The 17,697-nt window shown below is 39.8% G+C and overlaps 1 protein-coding gene across 1 annotated transcript; it reads left to right on the forward strand.

Moving 5' to 3' along the window:
• Positions 1 to 4,546: 4,546 nt before the first annotated feature.
• On the forward strand, positions 4,547 to 14,628 carry LOC131252622 (probable LRR receptor-like serine/threonine-protein kinase At3g47570). Its single transcript, XM_058253256.1, has 2 exons — positions 4,547 to 7,825; positions 14,173 to 14,628. The coding sequence occupies exons 1-2, from the start codon at positions 5,137 to 5,139 to the stop codon at positions 14,553 to 14,555; spliced, it is 3,072 nt and encodes a 1,023-aa protein (XP_058109239.1). The 5' UTR covers positions 4,547 to 5,136; the 3' UTR covers positions 14,556 to 14,628.
• The last annotated feature ends 3,069 nt before the right edge of the window (positions 14,629 to 17,697 follow it).

The raw sequence follows: 17,697 nt of genomic DNA on the forward strand, positions 1-17,697 counted from the left end.
AAAAGCAAAAAAGTAGCTGAAATCATCCAAAAGCTTAAGCTGTCAGAGTGGGAACTCTGCATGAGAACATACTGATAAGGGTGGAGGGACGTGTACACCATAAATAGGCCGGGCTTGATTTCCCGATCCTTGGGCTGGACCTTATTTTCATCACCTGTGAGTTTTAATTGGCTTTCTTTGACTAGATGACTAGTTCCTCATGAGAGTTTTTAACCCATAATTTTATGTATGGCTTGTGTCAAACAACCATTTACTCCAAAAGCTTAAGTTGTCGGAGTGTGGTGTATCAATGTATATCAAGGGACTTTATTACTTTAACAAAGCGGACATCTAGGATCCATTTATCGAAGTTAATCTAGGAGATGACAATTGGCTGCAATCAACATACGTCAGTGGTTATTTATAATTGAAAGAGCACAAGGTAATGGTCGAATTGCTATAACTATTGTCTTGTGTGGGATTATCATGAAATGTCAAGCTAGTCGCGCATCGATTGCCGATTAAAGAAGGGTTCAGACTAGTCAAGCAGCCCTCACAAAGAATGACTATGAAGGTTACAACCAAATTCAAAGAAGTGGAAAGACTCCTAATTATGGTCGGCTTCATCCAGCTAATCAGGTTATCCGAATGTATCTCTAATATAGTTCTGGTGGTAGAAAAGAATGTAAAATATGAATATGTATTGATTTCAGAAATCTGAATCATGCCACCATGAAGGATGACTATCCCATACTCATTGCCGAACATCTAATTGATCGGACAATAGGCCACAAGATAATACTATTCATAGACGGCCATTTGGGCTATAATCAAATTTATATTATGGAAAAAAATGTTGCAAAAATGGCTTTCTAATGTTCAAGAGATAACAATACGTTTTTCTAGAAAATAATACTGCATAATTTGGACTTAAGAATGACGGAACAACTTATCAAAGAGCCATGAATGCTATATTTTATAATATGATCAGTCATATACTAGAAGTGTATATCAATAATGTAGTTATCAAATCATGTGATTTGGTTGACCACCTTGCTCATTTGCATTAGCCATTTGAGTGTATGAGATTGCACAAATTGAAGAACACCTTAAAGTGTGCATTTGGTGTCTCGACAAGAAATTCCATTAAGTTTTTAGTGCATTAAACAGGTATCGAAATAGAACGAAATAAGGCGTGGGAAATTTTTGAGGCATAGTTTCCAAAGAACAAAAAGAAAGTATATAGATTTATTGGTCAAGTTAATTATCTTCGTGTATTTATTTCAAATTCGATAGGAAAGACTAACGTTTTTCTTTTTCCATTGATTAAGCTAAAAATAGGAGAAACATTTGTATAAGAAGAATGTCACCAGCAGGCTTTCGATAAAATAAATGAGTATTTAACAAAGTCGTTAGTTATGATCTGTCATGTAAAGAAAGATCTCTTTGGCTTTACATATCAGCCGCCAAAGAATCAATTGGAGTTTTGTTGGCACAGGAGAATGATGATAAAAAAGAACAAATTGTTTAGTACCTAAGTAGATGATTGAACGATGCCGAAACTCGATATTAACAAGTAGAGAAGCTCTGTTTGTCTTTGTATTTCGCATTTATTAAATTATGGTACTAGTTCTTGTTCAACACTGTTCATGTAATCACCTCTACCGACGTCCTTAAATATGTGTTAACACAACTTATACTAAGATGTTGAATTGGAAAATGGATTATGACTTTATCAGAGTTTAGTTTTAGTTATTTTCCCTATAAAGCTGTTAAAGGACAAGTTATAATTGATTTCATAGCATATCTAGTTAAAAATATATATGTTCATTCCACAAGAGATACCTGAGATATGTCATATTAACATATTATCATGGAAACTCTTTTTTTGACAATTCCAAAAACAGGTTGCCGCGAGAATAAGAGCTAGATTAGGTTTTATCTAGCAAGTTGATAAATGGATACATTCGGAAATTCCGATCTCGATCCAGTGAATGGAGAATCGGTGTTTGACACGTTGGTACTAGGCTACCCATTCCTGTGGAGGTTTTGACTTCAATTGATGGATCTTATCTAGCTCCCAATATGTTCAATCAAGAGTTTCATGGTTGATTAAGAAATTTTCTTCCTTATCAATTGGAAAGAGCAAGGCGATGATGGAAAGATCGGGAGAAAAAGTGGAATGAAAAGTGGGCCTAAGATAAAAATAAAAATTAGAATCTTCAAAATTGGATGATAAGATTACCTCTGTGGAAGAGAAATGGAAAAGTGGCTTTAACAAAGTAATAAAAGAAGAGGTCGATTATATTGCACCATGCTGCTCTTAGCTAGGTCGATGATCCTGTTGTATTGGTAAGTTACAAATCTTTTTTACATCCATCTCCAACCTTTTTCATTCGACCACACAACTATTGTACATTTGAAAGTCCTTAAAATTTTAAGGTAAAAAAGAGCTCATTGGAGAAAGAGCCCCAACTTCCATCAGTCACTTGAGTAACGAGCACATGATCGTTAATTGAATAGATGAACGATCGAACTACAACTGAACACTCATTGGAGAAAGAGCCCCAACCTCTACGAGTCACTTGAGTAACGAGCGCATGATCCTTAATTGAATAGACGAACGGTCAAACTACAGCCGAACACCTCTCTATCTCGATGTTAAGGATTGGTGTTCACAGTTTGAATAAAACCCAATCAATTCTTGCACACCCATGAACCTCACATGTGTTCCACATGGTTGATTTTGAGACTAATAATGACATGCACAATAAGTTCATGTTATTATCTTGTATAAGTGGTCCCATTGTTCACTGACTCAGAGCATTAGTTTGTTGGGCCCATCATAGATGCACCACATCACAAATGTAATCTCAGTCATAAATCTTTGGCCATTTTAGCTGAATGTGGACAACAACTGTATTACTCACAACTGTTCATCCAAAGGCCACAAGCTACATGGTTAGCACTGTCTCAACGAGGAGAAGTTGTCCATCGATGGATAGTCAGGATGGAGGGATATTGTACCTTACATTGGTAGGTTCAATCCATACAAGTGGGGCCAATGGCTCATGTATCCTCACCAGTGTATAGGGCTGAAAGTCGGGCAGGTTGAGTTGGGTTGGGTTGGTGCTCAACCGATGTAGAGCGGGTCATGGGCGATTACATGGCCAAGATGGATCGAAAAAGGCCCGGTCGGACGACAGAAGTGATCGAGACCATCAAACCTTAAATCGGGCGTATCTCGCAATCCGAATGAGTTATCTAACGTAAAATATATGATTTTGGGGTAGAGCGAGCTATTGAAGCTAACCAACCCGGTTATGCCGGGTTGCGTGAATTGCGAAAAACCTCTGGATCGACGGTCGTTTTCTTGTTTTAATTTCATTTTTACTATAAATAGTAAGTTTTAGTTTGATTATAACTCTTCATCCGTCGGGCTCTAGGAGTTGCGCCCAACGTGAAAAGAACTTAGAATAATTAGGAAAATGGTTTGGTGAGGCCAAATAGGACACTTAATATTTTTGGCCAAAAACCTTGCGCACTAGACATTACGACCGTCTATAAAAAGTAAGTTTACTATTTATAGTAAGTCGCGGATTCTAGAAGTTTGAGTTATAGTTTGATTCTAATTTCTTTCCCATTGCTTGGTACCCCTATTTAAAGGGTTGTGAATTGGTTTTTATGGAGCAATTAATCAATTTCGAATATCTTAGAATTTATTTCTATTTTCTGCTTTCTTTCTTCGTGGATTCAAGAAGTGTCGTGAGGAGTCCAGAGAAGCTCTGTGGATTCGGAGTAGTTATCCTCATCGGGTTGATGCTCAACCCTAACCCAACCGAAGGTTCCTATACCTCAACCCTAACTCAATCCAACCCAACCTCGGGTTGGGAATTCTCAACCCAAGCCCAACCAAAGCGGGCTTGGTCGGATGGATACATCCAACCCAAGGTTCCTATACCTCAACCCTAACCCAACAGGACCGAACCCAACCTCGGGTTGGAAATTCTATGATTTTATTAATTATATATATATATATATATATATATATATAGTTATTTATGGTAAAGAATTTCAATTTCTTTTTTCTAAACAAACAAAGTAAATAGCTATTTATAGTAAAGAATTTCAATTTTTTTTTTTCTAAACAAACAAGCTAAAATATAGACAACTAGTTCTTTAAAAGTCATGTTGTGTAGCACCTAATTTATTTGGGAGAGAAAAATCTGACATATCTTATTAGCTTTAGTCATTGGAAATGATGTGGACCAATAAGACCCAACAGCACTGGAATTTCCTATGCCTTCAACACAAATAATCCACACTCAATTATAATTTATTACTAACTAATATATTGAATGAGTTTGGGTTGGGTCAGGCAACCCAAGACCTCAACCACAGCCCGACCCAAGTTTTACGGGGGTTGGTGTTTGTATAGCCCAATCCTGAGATCGGACTCGGTACATTCGCTCGAGCCCAACCGAATGACGGGTCGGTGATGGGTGGCTGGGTTGAACCCGCCCAACTTTCAGCCTTACCCGTGCATTGCCCATCTCATCAACTTTCTTGTCCTTAGCATGTGTCGTGGAGGGAAAGAATTCAAATAAAATGTGGGCCCCTTATTATGACTTTCAGACAGTCATGATGATCCATATTTAAAAATAATTAAATAAATCGAATTTCATGGACGCATCTTCGCGGATCATTTCCCATCTGTTGGATTTTTCTCTTGACGAGCTTTCACTTTAAAAAAAAATAAAAATACTGCCGCATGTATTCTCTGGTACGAAATTTGGGTTCACACGTTCACTTGGCCGGCTTAATGTGTACGTGTGAAGGATGACACAGACTATCGACTAAAGGTCCACATTCAAAGTACTTGTGTGATCCACAGGATGAATTCACAAGCTCATTTTTGGACCACGGAATCTGCTCGATGGGGCAAGCTTGATGACCGGCTTGGATTTCTCAACTTGGCACGTGTGGCCGCGAGTGGAGCAAGTGCACTTGGCATAAATGCCCTGCGATGAGGAATCATATAATACTCGACCCGAGGATGTACTTTCACACTACAAATAGGGAAGGTTGGATGAATATTGCAGCGATCAGAGCCACCTCAAATGTTCCGTTCTCTCTCAAATTCTCTACGTGTAGAGAATGGAGTTTCCATATTTGAGTGTTAGGGTATTTTGGTCATTTACACTACTCCATGCAATCCTTCTCAACTCCGCTTCACGGTCGGAGCTTGCTAGCCCTTCGTTGAGAAATGAGACCGATCGACTCGCATTGCTCGCATTCAAAGACGGTATTTCCGAAGATCCTCTCAGAGTCATGAGCTCATGGAACCATTCTCTCCATTTCTGTCAATGGGAGGGAGTCACCTGCAGTCGCCGTCATCATCAAAGGGTCACCATCTTGAACCTCAGGGGCCACAGCTTGGTGGGTCACTTATCACCTCACATTGGAAATCTCTCTTTCCTGAGAAGAATCGATCTCTCCACCAACAAATTCCAAGGCCAAATCCCTCAAGAAATAGGCCGTTTGTTCCGTCTTCAGATTCTCAACCTGACTGATAATTCACTCCAAGGAGAAATTCCATCCAATCTGACCCACTGCTCAGAAATCATAGCCATTCACATCGAGCGGAATCAGTTGGACGGAAAACTTCCCACTGAGCTTGGCTCTTTGTCAAAGCTCAGTGCTCTTAACGTCTACATCAACAATCTCAGTGGAAGCATCCCACCTTCGTTGGGGAACCTTTCCTCTCTCACCACTCTTGATCTAACAGATAACAATTTTGAAGGGCAAATTCCAAACCAGCTTGGTCAATTGGCACGCATTGTCACTTTTCAAATAGGTGTAAATCAGTTATCAGGTACGATTCCACCATCGATTTATAATCTCTCATCCATCCAAGTGTTTAGCGTGGCAGCTAATCGGCTACATGGAAGCATTCCCCCTAACCTAGGCCTTGCTTTTCCACACCTGCAATGGATTACCACAGGAACAAACCAATTCACGGGAACATTGCCAATTTCATTGTCCAATGCTTCCAGTCTTGAATTTGTTGATTTTAGCTCCAACAGTTTTAGCGGACCCGTGCCTATGAATCTAGGAAGTCTTTCGCGTCTCTTCCTTTTCAATATCGAGAAAAATCAGCTTGGAAACAGAGAAGGTGATGACATGAGCTTCCTCACTTCACTGACCAACTGCACCCGTCTAAAAGCTATAGGTGCAACTACTAATAATCTCGAGGGTGAATTGCCCAGCTCCATTGCTAATCTCTCGACACAGCTAAATATTCTGTTTTTAGGAGGAAACAAGATATTTGGAATTATTCCCAAAGGAATCGAGAATCTTGTCAGCTTGTATGCTCTGGATCTTGGTGGGAATTCCATGAAGGGTACTCTTCCGGACGCTCTTGGGAAGCTTAACAAGTTGCAAGCCTTCAATCTCTCTGTAAACAAATTTTCAGGACAAATCCCACCATCAATTGGCAATATCACTCGATTGAGCGCTCTATTCTTGAATGGAAATGATTTCCATGGAAACATACCGTCAAGTTTTCGAAATTGGGGATTTATGGAACAATTGTTCATTTCTCAAAATAAATTCAATGGTACCTTACTCAAACAAGTTGGCGCAGCTAAAATCAACATGTCTCGTAACTCATTCACTGGTTCTCTCCTGCTGGAAGTTGATAACTTAGAGAATATTAGAGAAATGGACGTCTCAGAGAATAAGCTATCAGGTGAAATTCCAGATACGTTGGGAAAGTGTCAAAGCATGGAGTTGCTTTATATGCATGGCAACTTGTTTCAAGGAACCATTCCAGAGTCTCTAAGGAATTTAAAAGGTATCATAGAGCTAGATCTCTCGCGCAATAACTTGTCTGGGCAGATTCCGAAATATTTGGAAGAATTTCATTTCTTACAGTATTTGAATTTGTCATTTAATAATTTCGAGGGTGAAGTTCCCAAAGGAGGAATTTTTAGAAATGCCAGCGCAAATTCAGTTGACGGAAATAGCAAACTCTGTGGAGGTATACCAGAACTGCAATTGCCAGGGTGCCTTAAGCAAGCTTCCAAGAAAAGAGGAAAGCCTCTTGCTCCCAGAGTAAAAGTCACAGTCATTACTGTGGTTTTATCTTCGTTTCTCATTTCGTGTATCATTGTAGCTCTTTATTGGAGAAGAAATTCTCCAAAGAAAGCTTCTTCTCCATCTTCCACAGAGAATCAGTGGTTACAAGTTTCTTATTCAGATCTCCTTCAAGCAACAACTGGGTTTTCTTCAGCTAATTTAATTGGTGTGGGAAGTTTTGGTTCTGTATATAAAGGAATTCTAGAACGCTTTGAAACACTTGTTGCAGTGAAGGTACTCAACCTCCTACAGCAAGGAGCTTTTAAGAGTTTTGCAGCTGAATGCGAAGCTTTAAGAAACATCCGACATCGAAATCTTGTCAAGATCTTAACAGTTTGCTCGAGCATTGATTTTAATGGCAATGATTTCAAAGCTCTAGTGTTTGAGTACATGCCTAATGGTAGTCTGGAGAAGCGGTTGCATCCAAAGGTAGATGAACAACCTCAATTGAGGAATTTGAATCTTACCCAAAGGCTAAATATAGCCATTGATGTGGCTGCAGCATTAGATTATCTTCATCATCATTCCCAGACGCCAGTCGTTCATCGCGACCTAAAGCCAAGCAATGTTCTTCTTGATGATGATATGGTTGCCCATGTGGGTGACTTTGGTTTAGCAAGGTTCCTCTGTGAAGTAGCAGAAAGTTGCTCTCAAAATCAAACTAGCACATTTGGGATTAAGGGATCTATTGGGTACATTCCTCCAGGTAAGTTTTTAAATCCTTTTTTTTTTTTTTTTTTTTTTGCCTTCGCTCGTTTGTCTTACAAAATGATTGGTAATTTTCTATATATTAATATTATATATGGTGAAGCCTGTGACGAATGAAATGCTTGAAAATAATCTAATCAATGGATATTTCTACATGCATTAATACATTCTCCATATACAAGACTAAAAGCAATAATAACAAAAATAAACTCTTAATATATAGGGAAGATAGCCAAAAAGATGGAAGAATCTGAGAAATGCGATTTTAGCTTGGTGATGTTAAGCTACAGTCAGTTACAAATTGAAAGGATGGATTTCTCTCTTGGGAGTTGGGACCAAATTAGAAGGAATACCCATTAATTGTACATGACCGGCCCAAAAATATCTATGATTGGGAGATCATACGATTGAAAGTATGCAGTTTTGGGAACGGCTGCATGATTTGATGGGCATCAACAATTCCTGGTAGACCCTCTTATCCAAGGCTATATACTATGATTAAAAGTTTTTTTTTTTTTTTTTTAACACATACTTCCAATTGTTGGAAGCGGTGATGGATTTGTGCAAATCCAAAACCGTATGAGCATCGTCTGAGCTAGCTTTGCTAGCTGTGAGATTGGATTTCCTTTCTAAAATTAGATTCCTAGCTGTGTGATCTTTCTAGCTGTTGAGATTTTTTTTCTAAGTTTACTCTGCTAGCTAAGAGAAGATATACAGTAGATTTTTTCTAGATTTTTTTCTTTCTCTAGCTGCCCCTGGGATGTATCTGGACAGGGATAGATTAGTCTTTTCACGTAACAAGAAAAGCCTATAACAGCACCGTGTATTCATCTCCGTTTGAATACGATTCTAACACAGCAGCATATCACTGTTTCTTTTTTAAAAGTTTATTTTCTGTTTTGAGGTGGCTGCAGCCACTCGTCAGCAAAGGATTGGGTTTACAACCCAACAAAGTGGTATCAAAGCCGACGATCCTTGGGCCTCATCAGCAAGAGGCAGATCCTGCACTCCCGGTTTTAAAAAAAAATCAGCTTTTTTCAAAAGAAATCAGATTCCAGCCGCAGGTCTTCAAAAAAAAAAACTGTTTTGAAAAAAATCAGATTGCAGCAGTTCTGATTGAAAAAATCTGTTTTTAAAAATCATATTTTAAGCAAAAAAATAAAAATAAAAATAAATCAGATTTCAGAAGATTTTTTTTAAAAAAAATTTGTTCTTTTAGTTCATCCCTCTCTCCTTAAAAAAAAAAAAAAAAAGATGGCTAGCACAATCCATCTGCGAGTTCCTAAGTTGTCAAAGGACAACTATGAAAAATGGTGCATCCAAATGAAGGCGTTGTTCGGGTCGCAAGAACTATGGGAGATCGTCACCGATGGGTATGAAGAACCCACTATGGAAGAAGAAGCTGCCTTCACCAACGAAGAAAAGACTGCTCTCAAAAATCAAAGGAAGAGAGACAATAAGGCTTTGTTTCTCCTCTATCAAGGGTTGGATGAATCCACCTTCGAAAAGATTGCCGAAGCAACATCAAGCAAGCAAGCATGGGATACCCTTGGCACCATCTTCAAGGGTGTAGATCGAGTGAAGTGGGTTCGCCTTCAAACATTGATAGCCGAGTTCGAAGCAACTCATATGAAGGAAGGTGAGAATGTTACTGATTATTTTTCGCGTTTGCTTGTAACTGTCAATAATTTGAAAAGAAATGGTGAAAAGATTGAAGATGTCCGAGTTATTGAAAAGATACTTCGATCCCTCACAACCAAGTTTGAGCATGTGGTTGTGGCGATCGAAGAATCAAAAGATATTGAGAAACTCTCCATTGAGGAGTTGATGGGATCGTTACAAGTTCATGAGCAACGAATGTAGAAGAATGCCAGTTCCATACCGATGGAACAAGCTTTGGAGTCAAGATTGACTCTGAATGATAACAATGGTAGACGTGGAAGTTCACAATGTGGTGGACGTTTTGCTAACAATCACGCTAGAGGCAGAGGGCGCGGATACCAACAAAATCATGCCCAAAACCAAGAGAAAAATACCAATTTCCGTGGAAAAGGAAATGGTAGAGGTAGATCTATGCATGGACGAGGAAGTACAAAGAACATCCAATGCTACAATTGCAATAAGCTTGGCCACTATGCATCTGATTGCTAGAGCAAGCCGGTGACTCAAGACGAGCTATCCAACTATGTCGAAGCATTAAGCCATGAACAAGAAAGCTCCACACTTCTCCTTGCACAAGAGAAAGGTAGTGATCAGCATGATGTATAGTATCTCGACACAGGTGCAAGTAATCACATGTGCGGCGACAAGAAACTTTTTGTGGAACTCACAGAAGGAGTTCATGGTGATGTAACGTTTGGAGACTCATCAAAAATACCTGTGAAAGGTAAAGGTAAAATCCAAATCTTTCAGAAGAATGGTGTTCCAAACTATATCTCCAATGTGTACTACGTGCCTAACATGAAAAGTAACATACTGAGTCTCGGACAACTCCTCGAAAAAAGGTATGTCATACACATGGAGAACTCTTCTCTTTCCATTAGAGATATGCATGGACGTTTGATTGTAAAAGTCCAGATGGCGAAGAACCGTATGTTTCCTCTCCATATAAACACAATGCTTGAGAAGTGTTTTTATGGAAAAGTAAAGAATGATTCCTGGATATGGCATCTTCGCTTTGGCCATCTAAATTTCAGTGGCCTGAAACTTCTGTCCTCATCAAGCATGGTGCATGGTTTGCCTACTATTGAAGCTTCAGAACATGTGTGTGAGGCGTGCACACTTGGGAAACAACAAAGGAACTCCTTTCCGAGTGGAGTATCCCGAAGAGCAAGAGAACCGTTGCAGTTGGTTCACACTGACATCTGTGGACCATTAGATCCAATCTCTCTTGGAGGTAATAAATACTTTATTACCTTCATTGATGATTTCAGTAGAAAATTATGGGTGTATGTAATCAAAGAGAAGTCTGCTGCTTTTACTATTTTTAAAAATTTTAAGGCCCTTGTTGAAAAAGAAAGTGGTCTTAAAATCAAAACTCTTCGATCTGACAGAGGTGGGGAGTACACCTCAAATATTTTTCGAGAATATTGCAGGGAACATGGTATTAAGCAACAACATACTGCAGCGTACACGCCACAACAAAATGGAATTGCGGAACGGAAGAACCGCACCATCCTCGATATGACGAGGGCTATCTTTGAAGGAGAAAAGTCTCCGCCAAAGAATTTCGGCGAGGCGATTGCATGTACTGCCTATCTACTCAATAGGTGTCCGACCAAGACTGTCAGATTCAAGATATCGCAGAAAGCATGGGGTGGATACAAGCCGAGCGTAGCACACCTTAAAATCTTTGGGTGTGTTGCCTACGCTCAAGTTTCAGAAGCGAGAAGAAAAAAGCTTAATGATTGTGGCGAGAAGTGTATCTTCATCGGCTACAGTGAAGAGTCAAAGGCATACAAGCTTTACAACCCACTAACCAATAAGCTGGTGGTGAGTTGAGATGTGGTATTTTGTGAGCAAGAAGCATGGAAATGGAACGAGAAAAACTCAGCCAAAGAAAAGTAGGTCGAGGTTAAAGAATACGAAGAAGAGAGACATGAGAAGCAAGAGCAGACACCCACATCACCCCCTTCGGATCGCAGAAGTCCAGGAGTACGCTCCATCTCTCCTGGAAGTACTTCATCAAATTAGAATTCATCCAACACATCTTCATCCGATTCTCCTTCACCCTTGGCTCCTATTAAAATGAGAAGCCTCAACGACATTTATGCAGAAACTGAGGAAGTGAATTTACTCTGCCTGTATGTAGACCACGAGCCTCTCACATTCGAGGAGGCTGTGAATGAAGAATGTTGGAGAAAGGCTATGGAAGAAGAGATTCATGTCGTCGAGAAGAATCGAACATAAGAGTTAACTTCACTCCCCAAAAGCCAGAAGACCATTGGTCTCAAATGGGTGTACAAAATCAAGCGAAATGCAGATGGTAAAATCGAACAATATAAAGAATGGCTCATAGCAAAAGGTTACAAACAGAAATATGGGGTAGACTATGAAGAAGTTTTCGCCCCAGTTGCTCACCTTAACACTGTAAGAATGATTATCTCCCTTGCAGCTCATCACAGTTAGATGATTTACCAACTGGATGTGAAATCTGCATTCTTAAATGGGGTACTTGAAGAAGAAGTATACGTTGACCAGCCTGAAGGCTTTGTCGTGCAAGGGGAGGAACACAAGGTGTATCGGCTGAAGAAAGCCCTGTATGGGTTGAAGCAAGCTCCCCGTGCTTGGAATGCACGGATCGACGGTTATCTTCAAGAGAATGGTTTCGTCAAATGTCCATATGAGCATGCCGTCTACACAAAGAAGAATGCCCATGGTGATATGCTTATCGCTTGTTTATATGTTGATGATCTGTTGTTCACTGGGAATAGCCAGCGATGTTTGAAGAATTCAAGCTGGCTATGTTCAAAGAGTTCGAAATGACTGATGGTGGATTGATGTCTTTCTTCTTGGGCATTGAGGTGAAGCAACAAGTCGGCGGCATTCACATATCCCAGAAGAAGTACACAAAGGATCTCCTTGAGAGGTTTCAGATGGTCGACTGTAAAGCGGTAAATACACCTATTACAACAGGCCTGAAGCTCACGAAAGATGGAGAAGGAAAAAACGTCGACTCAACCCTATTCAAGAGCCTAATCGGAAGCTTAAGGTACCTCACAATCACTAGGCCAGATATAGTCTACAGTGTTGGGCTTCTAAGCCGGTATATGGAAGCCCCAAAAGAATCACACTGGCTAGCTGCAAAACGAGTACTGAGGTATATCAAAGGGACTATTGAGTTTGGTCTTTTTTATCCGTACAATGATGATGCGATGTTGTATGGATACTCTGATAGTGATTGGGGTGGTGATCAAGATGAAAGAAAAAGCACCACAGGCTATGTTTTCTATCTTGGGTCGACAGCATTCACATGGAATTCGAAGAAGCAGAGTGTGGTCGCCCTGTCCACATGTGAAGCAGAGTACATGGCAGCATCGTCCACCGTCTGTGAAGGAATTTGGTTGAGAAACCTGCTAAAGGAGCTGAAGCATCCGCAGGAAGAATCCACAGTCATATATGTGGATAACAAGTCGGCAATCGAGCTAGCTAAAAATCCGGTGCAGCATGGAAGAAGCAAACACATTGATACCCGGTACCATTTTCTGAGAGATCATGTGAAGCAGAAAACGATGAAATTAGAGTATTGTCATACTACGGAACAGGTGGCGGATATTTTCACAAAGGCATTGCCGACAGATGCATTCAAACGACTAAGAACGATGCTCGGAATGAAGCCGGTTTTGGTTTGAAGGGGAGTGTTGGAAGCGGTGATGGATTTGTGCAAATCCAAAACCGTATGAGCATCGTCTGAGCTAGCTTTGCTAGCTGTGAGATTGGATTTCCTTTCTAAAATTAGATTCCTAGCTGTGTGATCTTTCTAGCTGTTGAGATTTTTTTTCTAAGTTTACTCTGCTAGCTAAGAGAAGATATACAGTAGATTTTTTCTAGATTTTTTTCTTTCTCTAGCTGCCCCTGGGATGTATCTGGACAGGGATAGATTAGTCTTTTCACGTAACAAGAAAAGCCTATAACAGCACCGTGTATTCATCTCCGTTTGAATACGATTCTAACACAGCAGCATATCACTGTTTCTTTTTTAAAGTTTATTTTCTGTTTTGAGGTGGCTGCATTTTTATAAACACACGCACCCGTCACGCACACCCATGCATGCCGTAGTGGGATTTCACGACCTATGGGTATCAAACCCAAGACCTCGTGTTGAAACTCCTCGGAGTCTACCACTGAGGCAAGGACTGGAACCTTTACGATGATTAAATGTCGGCTAGATTGGGCCCCACATGGATTCAGCTGTAATAAGATACAGAGAATTGTTACTTAGATTATTTTTCAAGTGATGAAACAATATTCAACAAACAAAACCAAAAAAAAAAAAAAAAAAAAAAAAAGAGAGGAAAGAAAGAAAGAAAGAAAGAACCAAAAGGAAAGAAAAGGAAAGAGAGAAGAAAAAAAGAAGAAACATATTGGATTCTTGTTCAATTTATATGATATTTTTTTAGGACTATTTGTAAAGATTGACTACACACTCATAATGTAGGGATTTAAAAAATTTGTTACGCCTAATTTCTTTGTTTCAGAAATTCTAAATTTTGGGAAAGGCATAAATGTTACCCCCCTCTCTCTTTCTCTCTCTCTCTCTCTCTCTCTCTCAATCTCTTGCCACTATTTTAATCTTTCTTTAAATAGTTGCCTAACATTCAAATATGTGACATTTCTAAATGGTAGAGTATGGGATGGGCGGTAAGGCGTCCACACATGGAGATGTATATAGTTATGGGATCCTTCTCCTGGAGATGATCACTGGGAAGCGGCCATCAGATGACATGTTTAAGGACAATTCGAGCCTTAGTCACTTTGCAAAGTCAGCTTTTCCCAAACAAGTAATGGAGATCATAGATGCAAGACTTCTCTTAGAAGATTCTGAAGCTACTCAAGATCGCGAAAATCATAACAATGTGAGAAATAGGATGCATGATTGTTTGGTTTCATTGATCCGAGTTGGTATATCGTGTTCTGCAGAATCTCCAAGGGAGCGAATGAAGATGAGAAACATTGCCACAGAAATGCATGCTATTAGAGACTCATATCTCAAAGTCGGGATTCAGTGACAGAGACAAAATATGCCTTATCTTTAGGTGAAGGTTCATCTAAGATTAGATTAGTAGTTACAATGAAGAAAATTCCGACATAAAATAAAAGTGCTTGATATTTTTCTAAGCAGCTCTACATATATATTGTTCTAGTGTTGAATGTATGGGAAAGATGTTTGTTTCCTTTATTTTATCTTGTTTTAGACAGTGTGATTGTATTATAAATATCATAAGATGAAATACTTATCCGAATAAAGAGAATATTGAGTGTTAAGACATTGGATCCTCACAATTTTTTTTTATAATCCATTCTAAAAATGCCATTTTAATGTTTCCATGTACTCGCCGATGAGCTTAAGCCTATATATATATATATATATATATATATATATATATATATAACTATCTTACGCTATGGTCAATTAATAGTCAATCACCATTGTTTCCTACACTGTGGTCCACCTGATAATTGGATCTATTTCATTCTTGGGGTAATCTCAAATGATCTGGAAAAATGAATGGACCACATGGATACATAGTACATACATCAAGGTAGGCCCCATGGTAGGGGCCACATCGTGTTGGGTGAGTCCAGGGTCTCACCTAATCTGCTCCCCACTGATTACACGGTCTGACACACGCTACCTCGGTGGTATGTTGACAAGTTTTGTGAGCCCAACCATGATGTTTGTTATATCCACATCATCTATCCATTTGGCAAGATCATCTCAGGGCATAAGCCCGTAAATGATGTGGATCCAAAGCTCAAGTGGACTACAGATTAGATGCCAAATAAACATCATGGTGGACTATAGGAAGGTTTCAACGGTCTGCGTCATTGTCCTATTGCTTTCTATGGCGTGGTCCACTTGAGCTTTGGATATGGCTTATTTTTTGAGCTCATGCCCTAAAATGAGCCCATAAAATAGATGGACAGCGTGGATGCAACACCTACATTTTAGAGGGACACACAGAATATGGTGACGTGAACACATCACTGAGATCGGTGGTCTGTGGATCGCTTCCGGGCCAAAGAGACCTTCAGCCCCACTCTTCTGTTTACCTTTTTCTTAAATCTTAAGCCCCATCTCTTTTTTAACATGAGTCAGAAAAGTCCTTGTCATCAACGATATTTCGGGCCCACATAAGAGCTCTCGGACGGCCATTATGACTCGTTTAAACAAAAGTCCGTGGACACATCCCTACGGATCATTCCAGTTGGAATTTCTCTGTTGGAAGGTGCATCAACGAGCCACATGGCAGCCTTTCATATCACACGTAATACACTGGAAATTCAATGTCAAAGGTAATATTAGGCCAATAGTATAAGGCTGACAAACATCTTTATTATAAGAAAGAATTTTGAGTTAATAAAGACTTTCAAAAAAAAATAAAAAATAAAAATAAAAACGGGCACCCACCTGAGAATATATTGACAAAGGAAAGATTACAGCCTGGCTATTCGTGGAGCCCCCAAAGACGGGCCCACCTATCATATAGGCAAAAGGATTGCCACCCCAAAACATATACACCACCCTAAAATGAACAACTCTACGAGGACAACAACCCCAAACCTCCAAAGCCTCCCCCAGCTGGAGACCTCTAGGCCGGAAGGCCCAAACACCGAGGGAAGGGGCTAGCACCTCCCTTCGCTTCTCACAGCTCCCAACCCCACTTGATCCAGGAAGAGAAGCCCCCTGACAGCACACAGAAGATCGGCCCTGGCAATGAACTGGGTTGAGATTTGACAGCCGCTGCCCGGTCCGGCCATCCCCATCCGCCGGCCCATTACCTTCTTTAAGGATGTGGGCGAATTTGACCCGGCCCAGCGGAGTTAGTAATGACCTTCAACACTATATATTTCTTGCAAAATCGTAAGGGTTTTGTCTTTTCCTAATGAATTTCTAGTATTCGAACAGTGTTTGAAATGATCAAACATTGGTTGTCTACTTTCCTTTCTAAAAAGTGGTGGGTCTAATATTGTGGGTCCGCCTATGTGGGGCGTGTACGGCATCCTATATGAAAAGGAGGTGACGGAAATGTATAGCCTAATAAATCAGCAATTGAGATGTCCTTAAAGAAAGCCCATTGCTTGCAATATCCCCTAATGTGGGGCCCACTGTGATGTAAGTGTTTTATCCATGCCATTCTTCCTTGATCATTTTTAGGCTCCAGCAGATCCAAAGCTTAAGCAAACCACACAAAAGGAAACAGTGGTGGTTGAATGTCCACTATTAGAAATTTCTTGGAGCCATAAAAGTTTTGGATCAAACTGATATTTGTGCTTTTACCTTGGTTCAGTTACATGCGTGAACTTATGAATATGTTAGATGGCGAATAAGCATTATGGTAGGCTGTAAGAAGTTTTCAATGATGGACGTTTAATTGTCACTATTTCCCGTGATACGGTCATTGAGAGATTTGTTATCTGTTTATTTTTGAGCTAAAGCCCTGAAATGAGCTGAAAAATCCAATGGATAGTGTGGACATACATTATGGTGGCCCCGCAATCATGTAAGTCAGTGGTTCTCCGGATACTGCACGGCCTGATCACCTCAAAGCAACTTTTTTGTTGTCCACTTGTGCTGTGGGACTCACTCAAGATAGTACGGCCCTGACCGTGGGACCACCTTGATGTAAGTATTATGTACCCGGATGTCTATCCATTTTTCCATATCATTTTAGGGTATTATTCCAAAAAAGAAACATATTCAATTATCAGGTGGACCATGTGATAAGAAGCAGTGGTGATTGACCATTAATGTGCCACAAAAGTTTTGAATCAAGCTAATATTTATTTTTTCCCTTCATCCAGGCTTATTTGACCTATTCAACAGATTGGATGGTAAATAAACAGCATCGAGACATTAAAGTGTGCCCTAAGAAGTTTTTAATAATAGGACAGTCAATCACCACTGTTTCTTATAGTATGGTTCAATTGTTAATTTGATCTACTGCAATTTTTGAGATAACACTCTAAAATGATCTAGAAAAACGGATGGATAGCTTGAATACATGATACAGACATCTAAGGTGGGCCCCACGGTAAGTGCCTCACCGTATTGGGTGAGGCCGGGGTCTCACCTGATCCGCTCTCGTTTTGTGGAGATCCAATATATATATATATATATATATATATATATATATATATATATATATA

The sequence above is a fragment of the Magnolia sinica genome, chromosome 8, assembly GCF_029962835.1.
Source record: "Magnolia sinica isolate HGM2019 chromosome 8, MsV1, whole genome shotgun sequence".
NCBI classification, from domain to species: Eukaryota; Viridiplantae; Streptophyta; class Magnoliopsida; order Magnoliales; family Magnoliaceae; genus Magnolia; species Magnolia sinica.

What these genes read in the sequence shown, in the direction of transcription:
- LOC131252622 (XM_058253256.1), top strand. Translation starts at nt 5,137, where the DNA reads ATGGAGTTTCCATATTTGAGTGTTAGGGTATTTTGGTCATTTACACTA. An exon ending in TATTGGGTACATTCCTCCAG is followed by an intron (nt 7,826 to 14,172) that starts GTAAGTTTTTAA and finishes TCTAAATGGTAG; the next exon opens with AGTATGGGATGGGCGGTAAG.